General features: G+C 66.9%; 1 protein-coding gene and 1 long non-coding RNA gene across 3 annotated transcripts; one reads left to right on the top strand and one right to left on the bottom strand.

Annotated features, from left to right (window-relative positions):
- Positions 1-4,236: 4,236 nt before the first annotated feature.
- Positions 4,237-13,545, bottom strand: SLC27A3 (solute carrier family 27 member 3). 2 transcript variants are annotated; one of them, XM_084613453.1, is made up of 10 exons: positions 13,013-13,541; positions 9,461-9,670; positions 8,683-8,841; positions 7,185-7,309; positions 6,502-6,696; positions 6,233-6,323; positions 5,963-6,161; positions 5,526-5,623; positions 5,184-5,314; positions 4,237-4,670 (listed from the first exon to the last, which is right to left on the bottom strand). In XM_084613453.1, the coding sequence occupies exons 1-10, from the start codon at positions 13,485-13,487 to the stop codon at positions 4,494-4,496; spliced, it is 1,860 nt and encodes a 619-aa protein (XP_084469579.1). In that variant the 5' UTR covers positions 13,488-13,541; the 3' UTR covers positions 4,237-4,493. The 2 variants fall into 2 exon arrangements, 1 of the variants encoding a protein (XP_084469579.1); XR_014709436.1 differs by lacking the exon at positions 5,526-5,623 and having other exon boundaries at positions 4,533-4,670; positions 13,013-13,545.
- Positions 13,392-14,899, top strand: LOC311512306. Its single transcript, XR_014709437.1, has 2 exons — positions 13,392-13,481; positions 14,665-14,899. It is a non-coding gene; the product is annotated as an uncharacterized lncRNA (long non-coding RNA).
- Positions 14,900-16,358: the final 1,459 nt, after the last annotated feature.

A 16,358-nucleotide genomic window follows, 5' to 3' on the forward strand; every position in this document is an offset into this window, starting at 1 on the left:
GGTGAGGGGCGCTGGTGACGGGGCCCAGGCAGGGCCGCTGTCCCAGGTGCTGAAATCTGCCCTGGCCCAGAGAGGTGCTGCTGGGGGGTGGGGGGACCATTCCCCCGCCCCCGCCGCTCCAGGCAGCCAGCGACCCCCAGCCCCACCCGCGCGCTCCCCGGGCCATGGGCCGGCCCAGGGGCTGCTTGGGCCCGGGGGGGTGAAAGAGGCCTGGCCGAGCCCCTCCGTCTGCCCGGCCACCAGCGGCTCCAGGCAGGCTTGCAGGGACCCTGGCCCCAGCTGGGGGCGGGAGGGGGACACACTCAGGCCGAGCTAGGATGTTGGGGGGGCGGGGGCAGGACTCCTGGGTTCTGTCCCTGGCTCTGGGAGGGGGGCGCTCCCGTGGATTTGACACAAATCTCAGAACAAACCCTTGATCCCATCTCAGCTCTGCAGCCAAGGTCCGGCTCCTGCCAGAGTGGGGGGCGTCGGGGGCTGCAGCACCCCGGAAATCAGGCCCGGAGTCAGGATCCCAGAGAGGGAGCCGGGGCGGGGGGGGGCGTTTCTCTCAATGAACCAGGCTCGGGGGGGGAGGGGGGGTCTCCCCCTGTTGGGGCTCGGTCCCATTCAAAGCTGGGCCTGCCCCCCCCGGCGCTCCCCGGCGTCCCCCTCGCCAGCAGCTTCGGCTCAGGGAGCCACTGCCCCGGATCCCCCCCATCCCATCAGCTGCACTCCGAGCCCCGGCGGTTACCCAGGGAGACGGGGCCCCCCCCAATCCGCGCCCCATTCACGGTGTCACTTTCGCCAGCGCTTAGCTCCATTCTCCGCGGACAAAGGGGCCCAGGGAGCCGGCGGGGGGGGGGAGGCTGCCCACCGCCCCCTCGCTCCAGCCCCGCCTCCTCCCTGTGCCCCTCACCCTGGCTTCTGGGCAGCGGGGCGGGGTGCGTGGGGGGAGCTGGATCATCCCCCAGCTCATTAACCCCCCCTCCCTGCCCTACCGGCCGGCGCCGTTTGGGGGTTGGGGGAGCCGCTGGGAGGAGGCCCCAGAGTGGGATAAAGGACGGGGGGTCCATGCTGCCCCCCCGTCCCTGGGGCCCAGGCTGCAGGGCGCCGCCGGGGCCAGTTGGTGAATTTTATTCCTCGGCCCCCCGCACGCCCCACACCGGGAGGATTAGGGGGGCTGCCGAAAGCTGGGGGAGAGGAGGACTCCGCTGCCCCCCCAGACCTCAGAACCGCGCCCCCCATCTCACTGAGTGAGGGGGCTGCCAGGTGTCCCCTGTGCTGGACTCGTCCCCCCCACAGGGGCTTGGAGAACCGGCCCGTCTGGAACTCATGCAATGGGGCGACGCTGCCTGCCGGGGGGGGAGCCGGGGGGGGCACCCAGCGCTTATGCCGCAGCTCAGTTGTTCCAACAGCAACAACCCCCCGCCCCCCGCAGGGCCAGGGCGCCCCCAGCCCGCCCCACCTGACACCGGGGTGAGGGGTGAGCCGGGGGGGGGTCTCAGGCCAGTAGCTGCGCCAGGCCCCGTCACAACCACGTTCTCCCGCAGCGCCCCTGACTGGGACCCCCCCAACCCCGCTAGGCTCCTGCGGGGGATTTCTCTGCAGAGACCCCGCACCCCCAAACCTCGCTGCGCTGGAGAAGCAGAAAGAGGGGAACGTGACAGACTCCCCCCGACCCACGGTCCCCCGCTAGCAAAGCCCTGGGCTCCCCCTACTCTGCCGGTGCCCCTCACTCCCGACCCGCAGCCCCTGCCAGCCCAGCCCTGCCCCCCCCAGCTCTGCCAGTGCCCCTCACTCCCGACCCGCAGCCCCTGCCAGCCCAGCCCTGCCCCCCCCCAGCTCTGCCGGTGCCCCTCACTCCCGACCCGCAGCCCCTGCCAGCCCAGCCCTGCCCCCCCCCCAGCTCTGCCGGTGCCCCTCACTCCCGACCCGCAGCCCCTGACAGCCCAGCCCTGCCCCCCCCAGGTCTGCCGGGTGCCCCTCACTCCCGACCCGCAGCCCCCTGCCAGCCCAGCCCTGTCCCCCCCAGGTCTGCCGGTGCCCCTCACTCCCGACCCGCAGCCCCCGCTAGCCCAGCCCTGGTGGGTTTTGCAATGGGCACCAGGGGCTCGGCGGGGCGGCGGGTGGGAGTTTCCCGGGCAGGTTTCAGCCCCGGTTTCTGCCTGAGATTAATTTGACCTGGACCCTGCACCTCCCCCCGCATCAAACCCAACTAAACCAGGGTCCTAGCAAACAGCCTCCGGCGCCCTCTGGTGGGGAAAGTGGGGAACTGCGGCCTCGTGGGGACACTGACCCCCCCCGCCCCCCGCAACTTTCCTTGCAGGAGCCTGGCGGGAGGGGGAGACGCTTCCTCTCTGGCGGGACCCCTAGGAACCAGCCTCTTTTGTTACCCCAGGAGCTGTCACCCCGGCCAAAGGTGCCCCTCACTTCCGATCCGCAGCCCCCTGCCCGCCCCCCCGGACCTGCCAGTGCCCCCACTCCCGATCCACAGCCCCCTGCTATCCCAGACCAAGCAAACCTGACCCCATTTCGCAGTTTGGGTTGAAATCAGGGGATTTACCCAGCCTGGGGCATGGACCCTGGGGATTGTGGGCAGCATTTGCATGAGCTGCTCTGGGGGGGGCGAGCAGGGACCCCCACCCCAGGCTGCTGAGGTCAGGACAAGGGGCAGATTCCTCTTCCCTTCCTCTGGGGACAGCGAGGCTCATGCCAACAGCTTTAACCTTGGGGCAGGGGGGTGGAGTTCGTGTCTGCTTCCTCGGCCCCCCCTTCTGCAGCTTTCCCCCCTTGAGGCTTCCACAGGGGAGAGGCCTCTATCTGTCTGGGGCAGGTATGGCTACAGAATATCAGGGTACCTGGCCTAGAGACACCCCCCCCCTCGAGCCTGCAGGAGTCTGAACAGCTGAGGAGGGTGGGTGGGATGGGGGGCATGCACAGGGGCTAATTTGGGGATGGCCAAGGTCCGGCTGCCACGTGGCTCTGCTCATTCATGTTTCCAGTGGCAGAGAGTTCCACAGGGTGGACCCAGCCGGCAGGCCCAGTGCATATGCAGGGGCTGGGGGAGGGGGCACCTCCATGGAGCCCTAGTGATGCCCGGGCAGGGACCCGGTTCGTGGGGCCCAGCTCTCGTGTCTAGCAGGCTGCCGGGGAGGAGATTGTGTCCCATGGACCAGGGTGCAACCGACTGCCCAAGCCCAGCCCAGGGCAGATTCAATGTGCAGGCGGGTGCCTGGAACTTGGGGGTGGCCCAATCATGTCCCTGCCTGTCCTGCTGCCACCCGTGGGCAGGCTGGGCACGGAGGGGGGGTCGCTGGGGACGCTCCAGCTCCCCTCCACCCACTGGTCCAAGGCCGGAGACTGGAGGCCAATGGGGGAGATGCAGATGCCTGGGATGAGGCTCTGGGCTTGGCCTGTGTCCTGCCTCTGCATCCCCCTTCCCTGGGCAGCCTCGGGGGGGCCCTTAAACTGACCCCCAGGCAGACAAAACCTGCAGAACTGACGTACCCTAACCCTACCCAGCCACAGCTGTGGGGTCAGAACACCCAGTGCCAGAGGGAGCCACTGGGGGGCAAAGGGGGGCTCCCAGCTCCAGGGGCAAAGGGGGGGGGGCACGAGAGAGCAACAAGCTTTGTTAAAAATGTTTTATTTGCCAAAAGGTATAAAAAGTACAAACCTCCCCTCCTCGGCACCTCCCACCACCCTGGTCACCTCCCTCCCCAAGGCCCCGAGAGCAAAGGACGCCTGGCGAGTCCTTGGACACAAAGCGTCCAGGCTGCAGCCAGGGTCGGTCCCTGCCGGCCCATCTCGCAGTCGGAACAGCCCAGCCAGATCCGGCTGCGGGGAGGCAGCGCTGTTCCCCCAAGGCCCAGCTGGGAGCTCAGCGACCAGCCCGAGGCCACCCCAAGTCACGGTGGAGCCAGGATCCGAATCCAGCTCCCTGGGGTCCCCGCCCAGCGCCCCCCACACTGTGTGACCCTGCAGCACCCAGGCAGCTCCCTTGCCCCAACACCCCAGGCCAGGAGCCCGTCCGGAGCTGAGATCCTGTGAGGGGAGAGCCGCCCCCGAGTGAGGGGAGGGGGGACGGAGGGCACCGCCCAGCAAATCCCAGGCACAGCTCCCAGCCGGCACCCATGGAGCCGCCCTGCTGGAGACAGGCATGGGGGAGCCAGGACGAGACGGCCAAGCTCCCAGCTTCCAGCCTCCTGGGGCAGAGGAGTGGGGTGTGCGCAGGAGATGGGGGGCTAGGAGGTGAAAAACATGGGGTGCAGTGGGGGCAGGGCGCAACAGGGGAAAAAATCCTTCCCTGCAGCCACCTGAGCCCTGTTTCCCCCTGTTCCCCCCCGGGGGCAGGCAGCACCCCAGAGCCCTGGCCCTGGCCAAGCAGCAGCAGGGAGCAAAGCGCCCAGGTGGGACTACAGCTCCCAACATGCAACGGTGCTGAGCCATGCATGCTGGGACTTGTAGTCTCCCCAGGTGACCCCCAGCCAGAGGGCGCCCGAGGCGGGGGGGGGTTATATCCGGACAGCCCCCGAGATGACGCCCTCCCAGAGCCGCGGGGTCAGGGGCACGTAGGCCTCCGAGGCGTCGTCCAGCAGGTACAGTGGGTCTGGGAGGCGCGTGGGGTCGCAGCCCTCGCTGACCAGACGCACCTTGTGCTGTTTGAAGGTCTGGGTCGTGGCCAGGTGATCCTGCCAGGGAGACGTGCATGTCAGAGCGCGGCTGGGGGCAGGGGGCATTGCTCCTGGCATGAGATGCACTGCAGGGACGGGGGGGACTGCCGGAGGCAAGGGGGGTCAGAGCTCCCGGGTGCGAGTGCCAGAGGCTGGGGGCTCCCGCTGGCTGACACCCCCCTGGCCTGGATTCCTGGGTCTTTGCTCAGGTCCTTTAAGCTGCCAGAATCCCCCCCCATACAGCTTCACCCGGCCCAAGCTGCTGTGCTTGGTGCCCTGGGGGGCGGGGGGCGCTCTGGCAATTCGGGGGGGAGGGGCAGTTGCTATGTGTTGTCTGGGGCTTTAATGAGGTGACCCCTGCAGCTCCACCTGGATTTAGGATGTTTGTCACTTCCTGTCCCAAAGAGCCCTCATGCCCACCCCAGAGGCAGCCGCATCTTGCCCCAGGGGTGCCGTTTCCAAGCTTTTGACAGGGAGGCTGGTGGTGTTTGAACTCCCCCCGCCATGGTCCTGGTGCCCAGCGGGCATTACCTGCACTCTCAGGAAGCGGGGGCGGGCGTAAGGGGGCAGGAACTCCACCACGTGGCTGTACAGCCGGGCCCCATCCAGCTCACAGCCTGGCCGCAGGACAATGGCAGCCATCCCAGCCCGGCCCTCGTACCCTGGGGGAGAGAGGGAGCAGTGAACACTGGTGTGTGCGGGGGGGGAGGGGGGCAGAAGGGACAGAACCTCCCTGCCCCGACATTCTCCCACTGGGCTCCAGGAGGCAGCTGTACCCCCCCCCCCCAGCTTCCCGTTTTCCTGGGGAGCCCCTGGCAGCAGCCTGCAGGGGAGGGGGCAGTGGGGGAAAGGGGAACCCAGCTGGGGGGGTACCTGGCACAGCGACCCCGTAGACATTGACTTCCTGCAGCGAGTCCAGCGCGGCCAGAGCCTCGGCCACCTCCGTTGTCGCCACGTTCTCACCCTTCCACCTGGGGGCAAGCGCAGCCTGAGCGGGGCAGAGCCAGAGCCCCCGACCCCGGGGACACCCCCGCTGGGGGGACTGGGAGAAGCACCTGGATCCTGCCAGGCCAGGTTCTGGGCCCACCCGGGTCAGGCCCCTGCGCACGAGGCCGAACCCAGCAGCCCCGTCAGGCCCCAGAGGGACAAACACCAGCGGCTCCGGGCCCTGCCCTCTGGGGCGCTGGGTTCGAAGGGCTCCCCAAACTGCACAGGGGGTGCGCGCACCGGGAGGGGGCTCTCTGGACAGGGTGGGGCTGGATCCTTGAGGGAGGGTCTCTGGATGGCGCAGGGGGGCTCTCTGGGGGTACCTGTAGGTGTCCCCGGTACGGTCCCGGAAATACACGAACTGGGCAGCGTCGTGGACCATGAGGTCGCCCGTGTTGAAGTAGGCGTCTCCCGCGGTGAAGACCCCGTGCAGCACCTTGTGCTCCGAGAGCTCCCTGCCGCCCGCGTAGCCCAGGAAGGGGTTCTGGGGCGTCACCGGCGCGATCAGCAGCCCCGTCTCGCCTGTGGGGGGCAGCGGTGAGCAGGGGCCTCAGCTGGCCGGTCCCCCCCTCCGGCCAGCCCCTGCCACTCACCTGGGCCGACACGCTGGCACCATCCGGCCGCGTCCCGCACCGGCGCCCCCTGCAGCACGTCGTAGCGCACCAGCTCGAAGGGGGAGAAGAGCTGAAAGGGGTGCAGAGAGTCAGAGACCCCCCCCATGCTCTGCCGGTGCCCCTCACTCCCGACCCACAGCCCCCGCCCTGCCGGTGCCCCTCACTCCCGACCCGCAGCCCCCCGCCCTGCCGGTGCCCCTCACTCCCGACCCGCAGCCCCTGCCCAGCGATGGCCCTGCCCTGCTCACCTTGTAGAGGAAGCTGCCGCGCCCCACAGCCCCCAGGGTGCTGGTGTAGTTGAAGAAGGTGATGTTGCCCTCGGTCATGCCGTAGGTCTCCACGATGCGGATGTTGCCGAAGCGCTGCAGGAATTCCCGCCAGACGTCGGGCCGCAGCCCACTGCCCACGGCCAGGTGCAGGCTGTGATTCCGCTCCCCTTCTCTCTGGGGCGGGGGTGGGGGGCTCTGGTTCAGCGAGGGGATCGTCCCCCCCCAGACCAGAGGTTAATGCAGGATCTTAACCTGTTCAGTAACCCTGGCTCCCAGCCCCCGCTGCTCTAACCTCTGGAGCCCACCCCCCTCCCAGAGCTGGGGACAGAACCCAGGCATCCTGGCAGAACCCAGGCATCCTGGCTCCCAGCCCTGCTGCCAGCGCAGGGTCTGTTCCTGGCCCTGTCGCTACCAGGCCTCCATTTCCCCCATCTGCCCCAGTGGGCAGGAGGGTTTGTGCTCGTATGGTGCCCGCAGCTCTGGGCATCCTGCTGGCCCTGTGCTGACCAGCTGCCCCCTCCCACCCCAAGGCTGGGGCGCCTCAGGCCGTGCTCGGGGGTCAGAACCGTTAAGAAGGGGGCATCCAGGAGGGAACTGGGTACAAATCCCAGCAGGGGCCCCGATCCTTGGCACCGCGTGGTCCCCCAGCTCCTGGCGCTGACCTTGGGCTGGTTGACAAGGTAGCGACACAGCTCCCCGATGTACTGGAACACCGTCACCCCGTAGTGCTGGCAGTCGCCCCAGAACTGGCTGGCTGAGAACTTCCTCTTCAACACACATGTGGCACCTGGCAGGGAGAGCGCTGTCAGAGAACTGCCCCGGGGCCCTGGCTCACCACGGGCCAGGTACCAACCCTCCCCACTCAGGCCACGGTGACACCGGGCCAAGGCAGCGTGCCTACTGGTTAGAGCCAGGACTCCTGGGCTCTGTCTCCAGCTCTGGGAGGGGAGTGGACTCCAGTGGGGTAGGGCAGGGGGAGGGGCTGGGAACCAGGACTCCTGGGTTCTGTACCAGCCTCTCTCGATGTCCATATCCTGCCTTACTGGCGAGGAGCCCAGCGCCCTGGGACAGGCAAAGCGTCACTGTTGCCACTATGGTGATCTGCGGGGCTGGTGCCCGGCGGGTCCCAAGGCAGCCAGGGATGGACACGCTGAGCTCAGTGGCCTTGTTTCTAATGGCTGCAGCACCGTTCCCCTGGCCCAGATGGGCCCCCGCAGTCTCAGGGGCCCCCCTTCCTGCTGGAATATGGGCCTCAAAAGCTTAAGAACATCTGAGCGGCCAGACTGAGTCAGACCAATGGTCCAGCTGCCCCGTGCCCAGTCTTCCGCCAGCGGCCGGTGCCGGGCGCTTCAGAGGGACGAAGAGACCGGGCCAAGTCTTGAGTGACTCATCATCGCCTGTCACCCGGACCCAGCTTCTGGCAGTCGGAGGTTTAGGGACACCCAGAGCAGGGGGCCGCATCCCTGAACAGCCACTGATGGACGTATCCTCCATGACCTTCTCATTCTTTTTTGAACCCAGTTATACTTTTGGCCTTTACAACATCCCCGGCGATGAGTTCCACGGATTGACTGTGTGAAGAAGTATTTCCGTGTGTGTTTTAAACCCGCTGCCTGTTAATTTCTTTGGGTGACCCCTGGTTCTTGTGTTATGTGAAGGGGTAAATAACACTTCCCTAGTCACTGTCTCCAGCCCAGGCATGATTTTATAGACCTCTAGCATATCCCCCCCTTCGCCGGCTCTTTTCTGAGCTGGACAGTCCCAGGTTGACTCATCTCTGCTCAGATGGAAGCTGCTCCAGCCCCCTGAGCATGGTGTTGCCCTGCTCGGCACCTTTTCCAATTCTAACGCATCTTGGTGGAGATGGGCCGACCAGACCCACAGGCCGTGTTCATGGTGTGGGTGGCCCAGGGATTTCTATAGTGGCATTGGGATATTTTCCGACTTATTTATCTGTCTCTTTCCCAACTGCTCCTAACACCATTCGCGCCCCTGCTCAGGGAGCTACGCAGCTCCGGCACCTCTCTCCAGCGGGGGAACAGCTCATCAGACCCCCGCACCGGGTATGGACAGTTGAGATTATTTTCCCCTTGGTGCCAAGCCCCCAACCACCGCCAGGGGAAGCCCAGACCCAGACAGGTCCCCTCCTGCCCTGCTCACCGATCCCGATGCAGCCGACGATGCCCAGCAGGGAGCCCGACATGTGGTACAGGGGCAGAGCCACGTAGATCACGTCCTTGCTGGAGGCCCCCACCAGGCGGTAGAAGCCAAGGCACATGATGGACTTGTGGTGGCTGATGCGGGCAGCCTTGGGCAGCCCTGCGGTGGGGGGAGACAGGGATCACTCCATGCCCCAGGCCCCAGCCCAGGCTCCTGGCTCCCCGGTGCCCAACCCACAGGGGAGTGGGGTCAGGTCAGCGCCCCCCCAGCTGCTCCGGGTGAGTCCCCACAGATGGGCCCCCTCAAGCTGGGCATGCCCCCCGGCTTCCCACCCTGAGGGATGCCCCACACTTGTTGCTCCCCTCAGGCCCTGCTCAGCAGCTGGCCTGAGCCCCGATGGCACTGAGTGGTCTGCATTTAAACTGCCCCATCCCCCCACAGCTGCAGAGCCAGGGGCCCCGAAGCCCCCCCCGCCGTCCCCATTGTTCATCCCGGCCCCACGGCCACCTGATGCCAAGGAGCTCCCCAGATGCACAGAGAAGCCAGAGCAGGGATCCCTGCATCGGGGCACGGAGCGGGCACAGACTGCCCCTGAGCCCCTGAACCGGGCCCTGCTCCTGCAACCTCAGGGCTTGGGAAGGGGCAGAGTCTGCAGGCACCAGAGAGCACCAGGCTGACCCTTTCCCACCCCCGCCCATGCGGTGGATGCCCCTCACTCTGGCCCACAGCCCCCGCCCTGCAGGGAGCCCTGGGCCTGGGGGCAGCGGTGGGGCCCCACCTGTGGTGCCCGAGGTGAAGATGTAGAGGCAGGTGTCCATCATGTCCCTGGGCGTGGATAAGTCTGGGGGCACCGGCTCTTCGGATGCTTCCTCCACCAGCTCCTGCAGGCTGGTAACCCCCGGCGGGCAGGGGCCCGGGCCCCACACCCACACCACAATGCCCAGCTCCTGCAGGGTGGGCAGCAGGGGCTCCACAGAGTCACACAGATCTGCGGGGAGGGGGAGAGCATGAGCTCTGGGGCAGGGCCATCCGTTTGCCCTGGGGTGTAGCTGCCAGACGGCCACAGCCCGGTGCCAAAGTCATGGCCAGCTGGCGCTGCCCGAGATGGGGCCTCCTTCATCCCACCCAATGACTGGAGCAGACACCGCACAGGGCAGCAGACAATGCCCGATTCACAGGCCAGGGGCCCTGCCCCGTGGCTGGGGCGAGACCCCCGCCCTCTGCGGTGCCCCGTCGTTAAGGGGAAAGGAGAGTAATGAGCCATGGGGGGAGGGCCGGAAAATGGCAGTGACGGATGGACGGAGACGGACCCAGACGTGGGGAGGGATGGGCCGTCTCCCAAGGGCGAGGAGAGAGGCTGTGCTCTGAGCTGTATGCCAGGGACGAGGGGCTGGGCGGGCAAGGGGGACCAGAGCCCACCAGCAGGGCAGGGGCCAGCGTGCCAGGCCAGGCCGGAGCAGGGTTAGCTCAGTGGGACAAAGGCTTCTCCCCTCTAAACTCTCCGTCCCCGCGGTCTCTGCCCCGCTGGCACGCTGCAGGCCGAAGGGCATCACTGATTTGCACCGGCTGCGGATTTGGCCCAGGCCCAGCTCAGGGCTAGATCCGGCCATTCCTGACCCGAGGGCAGTGGGTTCGGGATCCTGTCTGGCCCCAGCAACGGAGCCGCGTGTTTCTCGTGAGCTCCCCAGAGTGGGTTCAGCTCCAGGCCACGCAGCATCCGCGCCTGGCTGAGCCGTGGCAGGATTTGCCCCCGCCGGTCCCGTCCGGCCGCCTTCCCCGCCCCGCAGAGGATGCCAAATTGTCACCAATTAAATCATCATTAAAGCCCTGGAGCGGTAGCAATTACTGCGATGACTTCCAGCTCGTTAGGCAACGCCAGAAGGTGGCTCGGGCCAAGCGCCATGTTGCTGCGTTAATTACAGTTATTCAAGTTGTCGGTGTGAACCGAGCTGGGGGGGTCTGGGCTGCTCCCAGGTGGGGCAGGGCTCTGCAGAGGGGCGATACAATCGCGGAGTTAATGCGGCTCCTGGCCCAGCTCCAATGCCAGGAGGGTGCCCTGATTTCAGACCCAGATGCCAGGCGGCCCCCAGGGATACCCCCACTCTGCCTACACCGAGACCCAGCCCCACAGCAAACACCGCACGACTCTGCCCTGCCCCAGCCGGCTCATCCTAAAGCCCCACACCTGGCACGTCCTGGTTGGGCCCCCCAGGCACCGAATTCCCCTCAAAGCCAGCTCCCCTCCCCCATCCCTGCTCCCTGCACAGAGCGCCCCGCGTCACAGGGACAGGAGCACTAACGAACCCATCTGGGCTGTGGGACGCCAGCGACCCACAGCAGCCCCAGCCCCAGCCCGGCCAGCGCTCGGGACCTGCTCTGTGCTGGGCCCAGGCAGCCGTGGGTCCAAGGAGCCAGACTGCGGATCCACCCACTTGGGGCTCTCGGCTTTAAGGAAGTCAAACAACGTGGCTGGGGCTCATCTTCCTGGAAAAACTTCCTACTGCCACAGCACAGCGGCTGGCGGGGGAAGGGTGGGGCACGTGGGGGGAGGGGCACACGGGAGAACTTCCCTCAAACTTCTTTTAAAAGGTTCTTCCAGCCCAGCCTGGCGAAGAGTTTGCAGAAGTGGCATTAACGAGAGCCTGGCTCTGCCCAGGCCTGAGCAGAGCCATGGTCAAGTCCTAGGTTTATAGCAAGGCAACACGAGAGGCGTCAGCCCGGATCAGGGCCCTGTCCGGCCAGGCCGAGCTGCGGGGCCCCGGGGGAGATTGCAGGGCCCTGTCGGGCTGGGTGCTGCTCAGACAGAGCCAGTGCCCGTCCCCCGTGGCACGGCGACTTTGCAAACATGGCACCACACAGGCCCTGGCCCTATCGAGGCAGTGCAGACACCGGGCCCCAGACCCTGGGCCCCTGCCCATGGTGACCAGTGAGGAGGTTGCCTCTGTACCCGGGGCCTTTGGGGAGCCAGGGACACATGAGAGACCTGCCTGCCCGACTGGGCAATGCCAGGAGCACCTGGCCCCGCAGGAGCTGGGGCTTTCAGAGCCATGCCAAGGAGCCACCTCAGTGCCCAGCCAGCCCAGGAGCACCTGGCCCCGCAGGAGCTTTAATGCCAAGGTTTCAGGCCAAGGGTTTCACACGGGCCTTGTGGTTTCGGGGCCCAGGTAGGGAGGCTGCACAGGGAGCAGCGTTGACTCCACTTGGGAGCCCAAAGCTCCTGCCGAAAGCGCTGGCTGGAGACCCTGCCTGTTCTGCCTCTCAGGCCCAGCCCCAGCGGTGCGGGGCTCATGGGGGTCCCTGCAGAGTCACGGGCCTTGCCTGTCCCCCCTTCGGTACCAAAACCGTCTACAGCAGGAGTCAAGTGTCATGGCACTGAGAGGACCCCAGAGCACCCAGCATTCGCCCTCATTTGGGGTGAGATTTCCAAGGGCCAAGCACCCAGCCCCTGCCCGGCACCCAGCGGGTACAGAGCACCCAACACGTCCCCGGCACCCAGCGGGTACAGAGCACCCAACACGTCCCCGGCACCCAGCGGGTACAGAGCACCCAGCCCCTGCCCGGCACCCAGCGGGTACAGAGCACCCAGCCCCTGCCCGGCACCCAGTGGGCACCTGCTGGCCCCATGCTGGGCTCTCTCCAAAACCTGGCCCCAACTACGTCCCATGTTCAGGGCTCTGGGGCTGGGCGGGTGGGGAAGAGCCAGTCCAGTCCCCAGCCGGGCCACAGGGTGCAGAGGCAGCTGCCCAGGGGCCCGCAGTTGGTCACAGCAGGAAGCCGGGTCCCGTGGCAAGGGTCGGGGTGGGCAGCTTTTTGCTCCCTTGCTCCCCATAACACCCAGACCGGGCAGGGTGTCCCGTCCCCCCATGATCCTTTGGGTGAGGCTAGTTTATCAAGTGACCTCTGGGACGCCCCCCCCCGAGAACCACAATCCACCCCTCCCCCCCCACGCCTGGTTCCTCCATCTCCCGCCTCCGTCCCCCGGGTCCCCCCCGCGCGCCCCCCTTACCCCCGCCGCGCGCGCCCCCCGGGCTCCCCCTTACCCCCGCCGCGCGCGCCCCCCGGGCTCCCCCTTACCCCCGCCGCGCGCGCCCCGCGCTCCCCCTTACCCCCCCCGGGCTCCCCCCGCGCTCCCCCTTACCCCCGCCGCGCGCCCCCCGGGCTCCCCCTTACTCCCGCCGCGCGCGCCCCCCGGGCTCCCCCTTACCCCCCCGGGCTCCCCCCGCGCTCCCCCTTACCCCCCCCCGGGCTCCCCCCGCGCTCCCCCTTACCCCCGCCGCGCGCCCCCCGGGCTCCCCCTTACCCCCGCCGCGCCCCCCGCGCCCGCACTCACCGCGCGCCACCAGCAGCGCCCGCGCCCCGCAGCCCCGCAGACAGTGCAGCAGCGCCCCGCGGCGCAGGCCGGTGCCCAGGAAGGCGGGCACGGCCCCCAGCCGGGCCAGCCCCAGCCAGGCCCACACGAAGCCGGGCTCGTTGCCCACCAGCAGCGCCACGGTCTGGCCGGGCAGCAGGGGCCCCCCGGGGCCGCGCCAGGCGCGCAGCGCGTTCGCCACCCGCCGGCTCGCCCGCTCCGCCTGCCCGTAGCTGAAGCTCCGCGCCTCGAAGCGCAGGAAGAGCCGCTGCGGGGCCGCCCGCGCCAGGCTGGCGAAGCGCTGGGCCAGGCTGGAGCCCGCCGCGCCCCGCAGCACCCGGCGCCGGCAGCGCAGCGCCCGCAGCAGGAACCGCGCGTCCGCCCACAGGTGCGGCCAGAGCCGCCGCTGGAGCCAGAGGAGCGCGGCCGCCGCCGCCGCCGCCCCGGCCAGGTACATGCCGCCGCCGCCGGAGCCGGAGCCGGAGCCGGGCTGGGGCTGGCCGGGCGCGGGGGCGCGCAGGGGCGGGGCAGGAGCCTGCGCGCCCCGGGAGGAGAAGGGGGCCGGGCCCCGCGCGGAGGCTGGGCGCGCCCCCGGGCGGGGGGGGGCCCAGAGCAGGGCCGGGGGGGTCGCTCCAGTGGCGAGCCGGCTCCGCGCCCCGCGTTCCCGGCGGGAGCTGGCGCAGGAGAGGGGCCCCGGGGCTCGGTTCCCAGCTGTGGAGCGGGGAGCTGAGAGCTCCCCAGGGCCGGGAGGCGCCTGCTTCCCCCTGGCCGGGCAGTGCCCCCCGCCTGGGTGCTGCCGTACCCCGCCGTAGATACACGCCAGCCACGGGCCACCCCTGGCCCGGCCGGTCCCCGGGGCCAGCACAGCCCCTGCGGGGCAACCCCGGCCACTTGGCGCCCAGCTGGGCTTCCAGGGAGAACAAGAATCCAGTTTCCACACCCAGCAGAGAGGGGAGGAAAAGCCAGCGGGGTTCATGGAAACCCCGGGGCACCCACAAACCCAGTCCTCCCCGGGCAGGGCCCCGAACCCCGCTTGGCTACTGGAGTCCTGCCTGCCCCCAAGTCCTTCTCCCCAGCCTGGCTGAGACCCTCCTCTCCAACGGCCTCGCCCGCGGGCAGCGTCTCCCTCGGGTGGGTGGCAGCAGGGCCGGCTCTAGCTTTGTTGTGGCTTTTACAGTTTGCACTTTGCAGTGTTGTGGTGTTTAAAATGAAATAAAAATGAAAACCCAGCAGCAGGGAGCGCAAAATGCAGGCCTTGGCCATGCTTCAGGGCGTCGTCTTGGGAAAACTGATTTTTAATATTTCCAATATCGTATAAAAACGCAAAAGTTTCACAGTGACCCTGCGACTGACAAAATCGTTCTGCTGTGGAAGTTATAGCACCCTCTAAAATACAATAGAAACATCCGTCTTCATCAGGTAGGGAAGATAATCTTTGGTCGGATTGTTGTTCGACTTTATCAGTTGATAAAGATAATCTTTGCTTCGAGTGGTCTTCATCAGTTGGTGAAGAATCACTTTCAAGGCATTGCTTAGAGCTTTCTCCTTGACTGTAGACTTTTAAAAAATACTTATTTGGAGTACGAGAGAGTTTTTCTAATGCTTTTTGCCGTTTCTCTCTTTGTGGCCGGTAGGCAGCTCCGGAAAGTCGTTTTCGTCCCAGCATTTGAGCCCTTTAGCCGCTGGCATCGACATGACACGGAAATTGGCACGAATGTACACACAAGCAATCGTGATTCCTGATTTAGTTGATCAAGAACCGTTAACGCTTACACATTTACGCACATTCACGTTATGAGCGACCGTGTCAAGATGTGATACGATATTTTTCATGTCATGCTCCTATTGCATTACTGGAGATGGTTTTGATCTTCCTGTATTTTTTTTTCCGTACATTGGCGGATTTTTCCAAAAAAAAGAGGGGGCGGCCAGAATGCCGCCCCTGGAAATGTGCCACCCCCAGCACGTGCCTGCTTTCCTGGGGCCTAGAGCGGGTCCTGGGCAGCAGGGCCTCCCTCTGCACCCCTTGCTCCGTTAGACCAGACGGTCCAGAGCTCTGCTCTGTACCTGCAACCAGGGTCCCCAGCATCCGTCCCTGCCAGGTACGTTCTTTGGCGGAGGCCCCTTCCATCTCTTCCTTGGCAGCTGACTCCATGGGCCAGCCAGGCTCCTGCATAAGCCACATGCCGCACCCTGGTCAGCCAGGTCGGTACTTGGCTCCCGGCTGGCGGAGCCTGTCTCAGGGCCTGGGACTTTGGCCTGACCTGCCTTTAAGCACAAGGCCCGAGCACACAATTTCCAGGGTGCACACGGGTCTCCTGCCACCTTAGCAGCACGGACACCGGGCAGTGCCTGTGGTGACCCATGTGATGCTGGCTTTCAGAGACCTTCTGGGAGGGGTCTGTCACGCCCAGACCCAGGGGATGCCTGTAACCCCTCTGCGCCCTGTACCCTCTGCCCATGGGCACTAGGAGTCCTTGGGAGACAGGGGCTCGGCTCAGCCCAGCTCCCTGGGCAGGTACTAAACACGGGGAAGATGGGGAAGGACTTGGCTACTGTGGAGATGGGGCCACACCAGACCTTCCCCTCCTCTGTCCAGGCCCCAGCAAGATCCTTGTATTTAACCTGCCCCCAATTGCTTTAGCGTCCCTCTGGGCTTGGCCTGGGCAGAGGTTTGCCACGGCATGGGCAGGAAGGGATGTGGCGCCCTGATTCTGGTGCCAACGTGAGGAGAAGAGCACCCACGTCCCCTGCGGAGCCGGAGCTGGCAGGGCCCAGGTACCAGCCGTGCTGCACTGGGTTGGCTGCAACAAGGAAACTTTGGGCAAAGCTGTTGCCCCATCTTGCCCTGGCCCGAGAGGTGGGGCTGGGCCCGGCCCCGCTGCAGGGAGGGGGCTGGTCTGGGCCCCGTACAGGGCCCTGCACTGTGAAGAAGTCCTGGATCCCCATTTTTGGCCCAGTGCTAGAGGACTCTGGGAGGAGCCAAACCCAGCAGGGCGCAGGGCTACAGACAGCGGGTAGCACAGGCCTGCCCTGGAGGAGGGCACAGCGGGAGCTGGGGGCACGTGGGAGTCCGGCTGTCGGACAGCCAGGGGAACCAACCCTGCGGAAGAGGCGGTGCAAAGCCCAAGCGCATGGTCTGAGCAGGGGGAGGCGGCCCCAGCCCGGGCCTGCAGAGGGACAGAGCTGCCCCGGGGAGCAGCGCTCCGGCTGTAAACTGGGCAGACCCAGGGGCCCTGCATCTGACGGCTGAGCTCCCCAGGGCTGGGACCGTCTTGCACTGTGCGGGTAGCGTCAGGGGCCCTTATCTCACCCTGGCTCCGGCCCG

This window comes from Lepidochelys olivacea (assembly GCF_965140295.1).
Source record: "Lepidochelys olivacea isolate rLepOli2 genome assembly, chromosome: 24".
NCBI lineage: Eukaryota > Metazoa > Chordata > Testudines > Cheloniidae > Lepidochelys > Lepidochelys olivacea.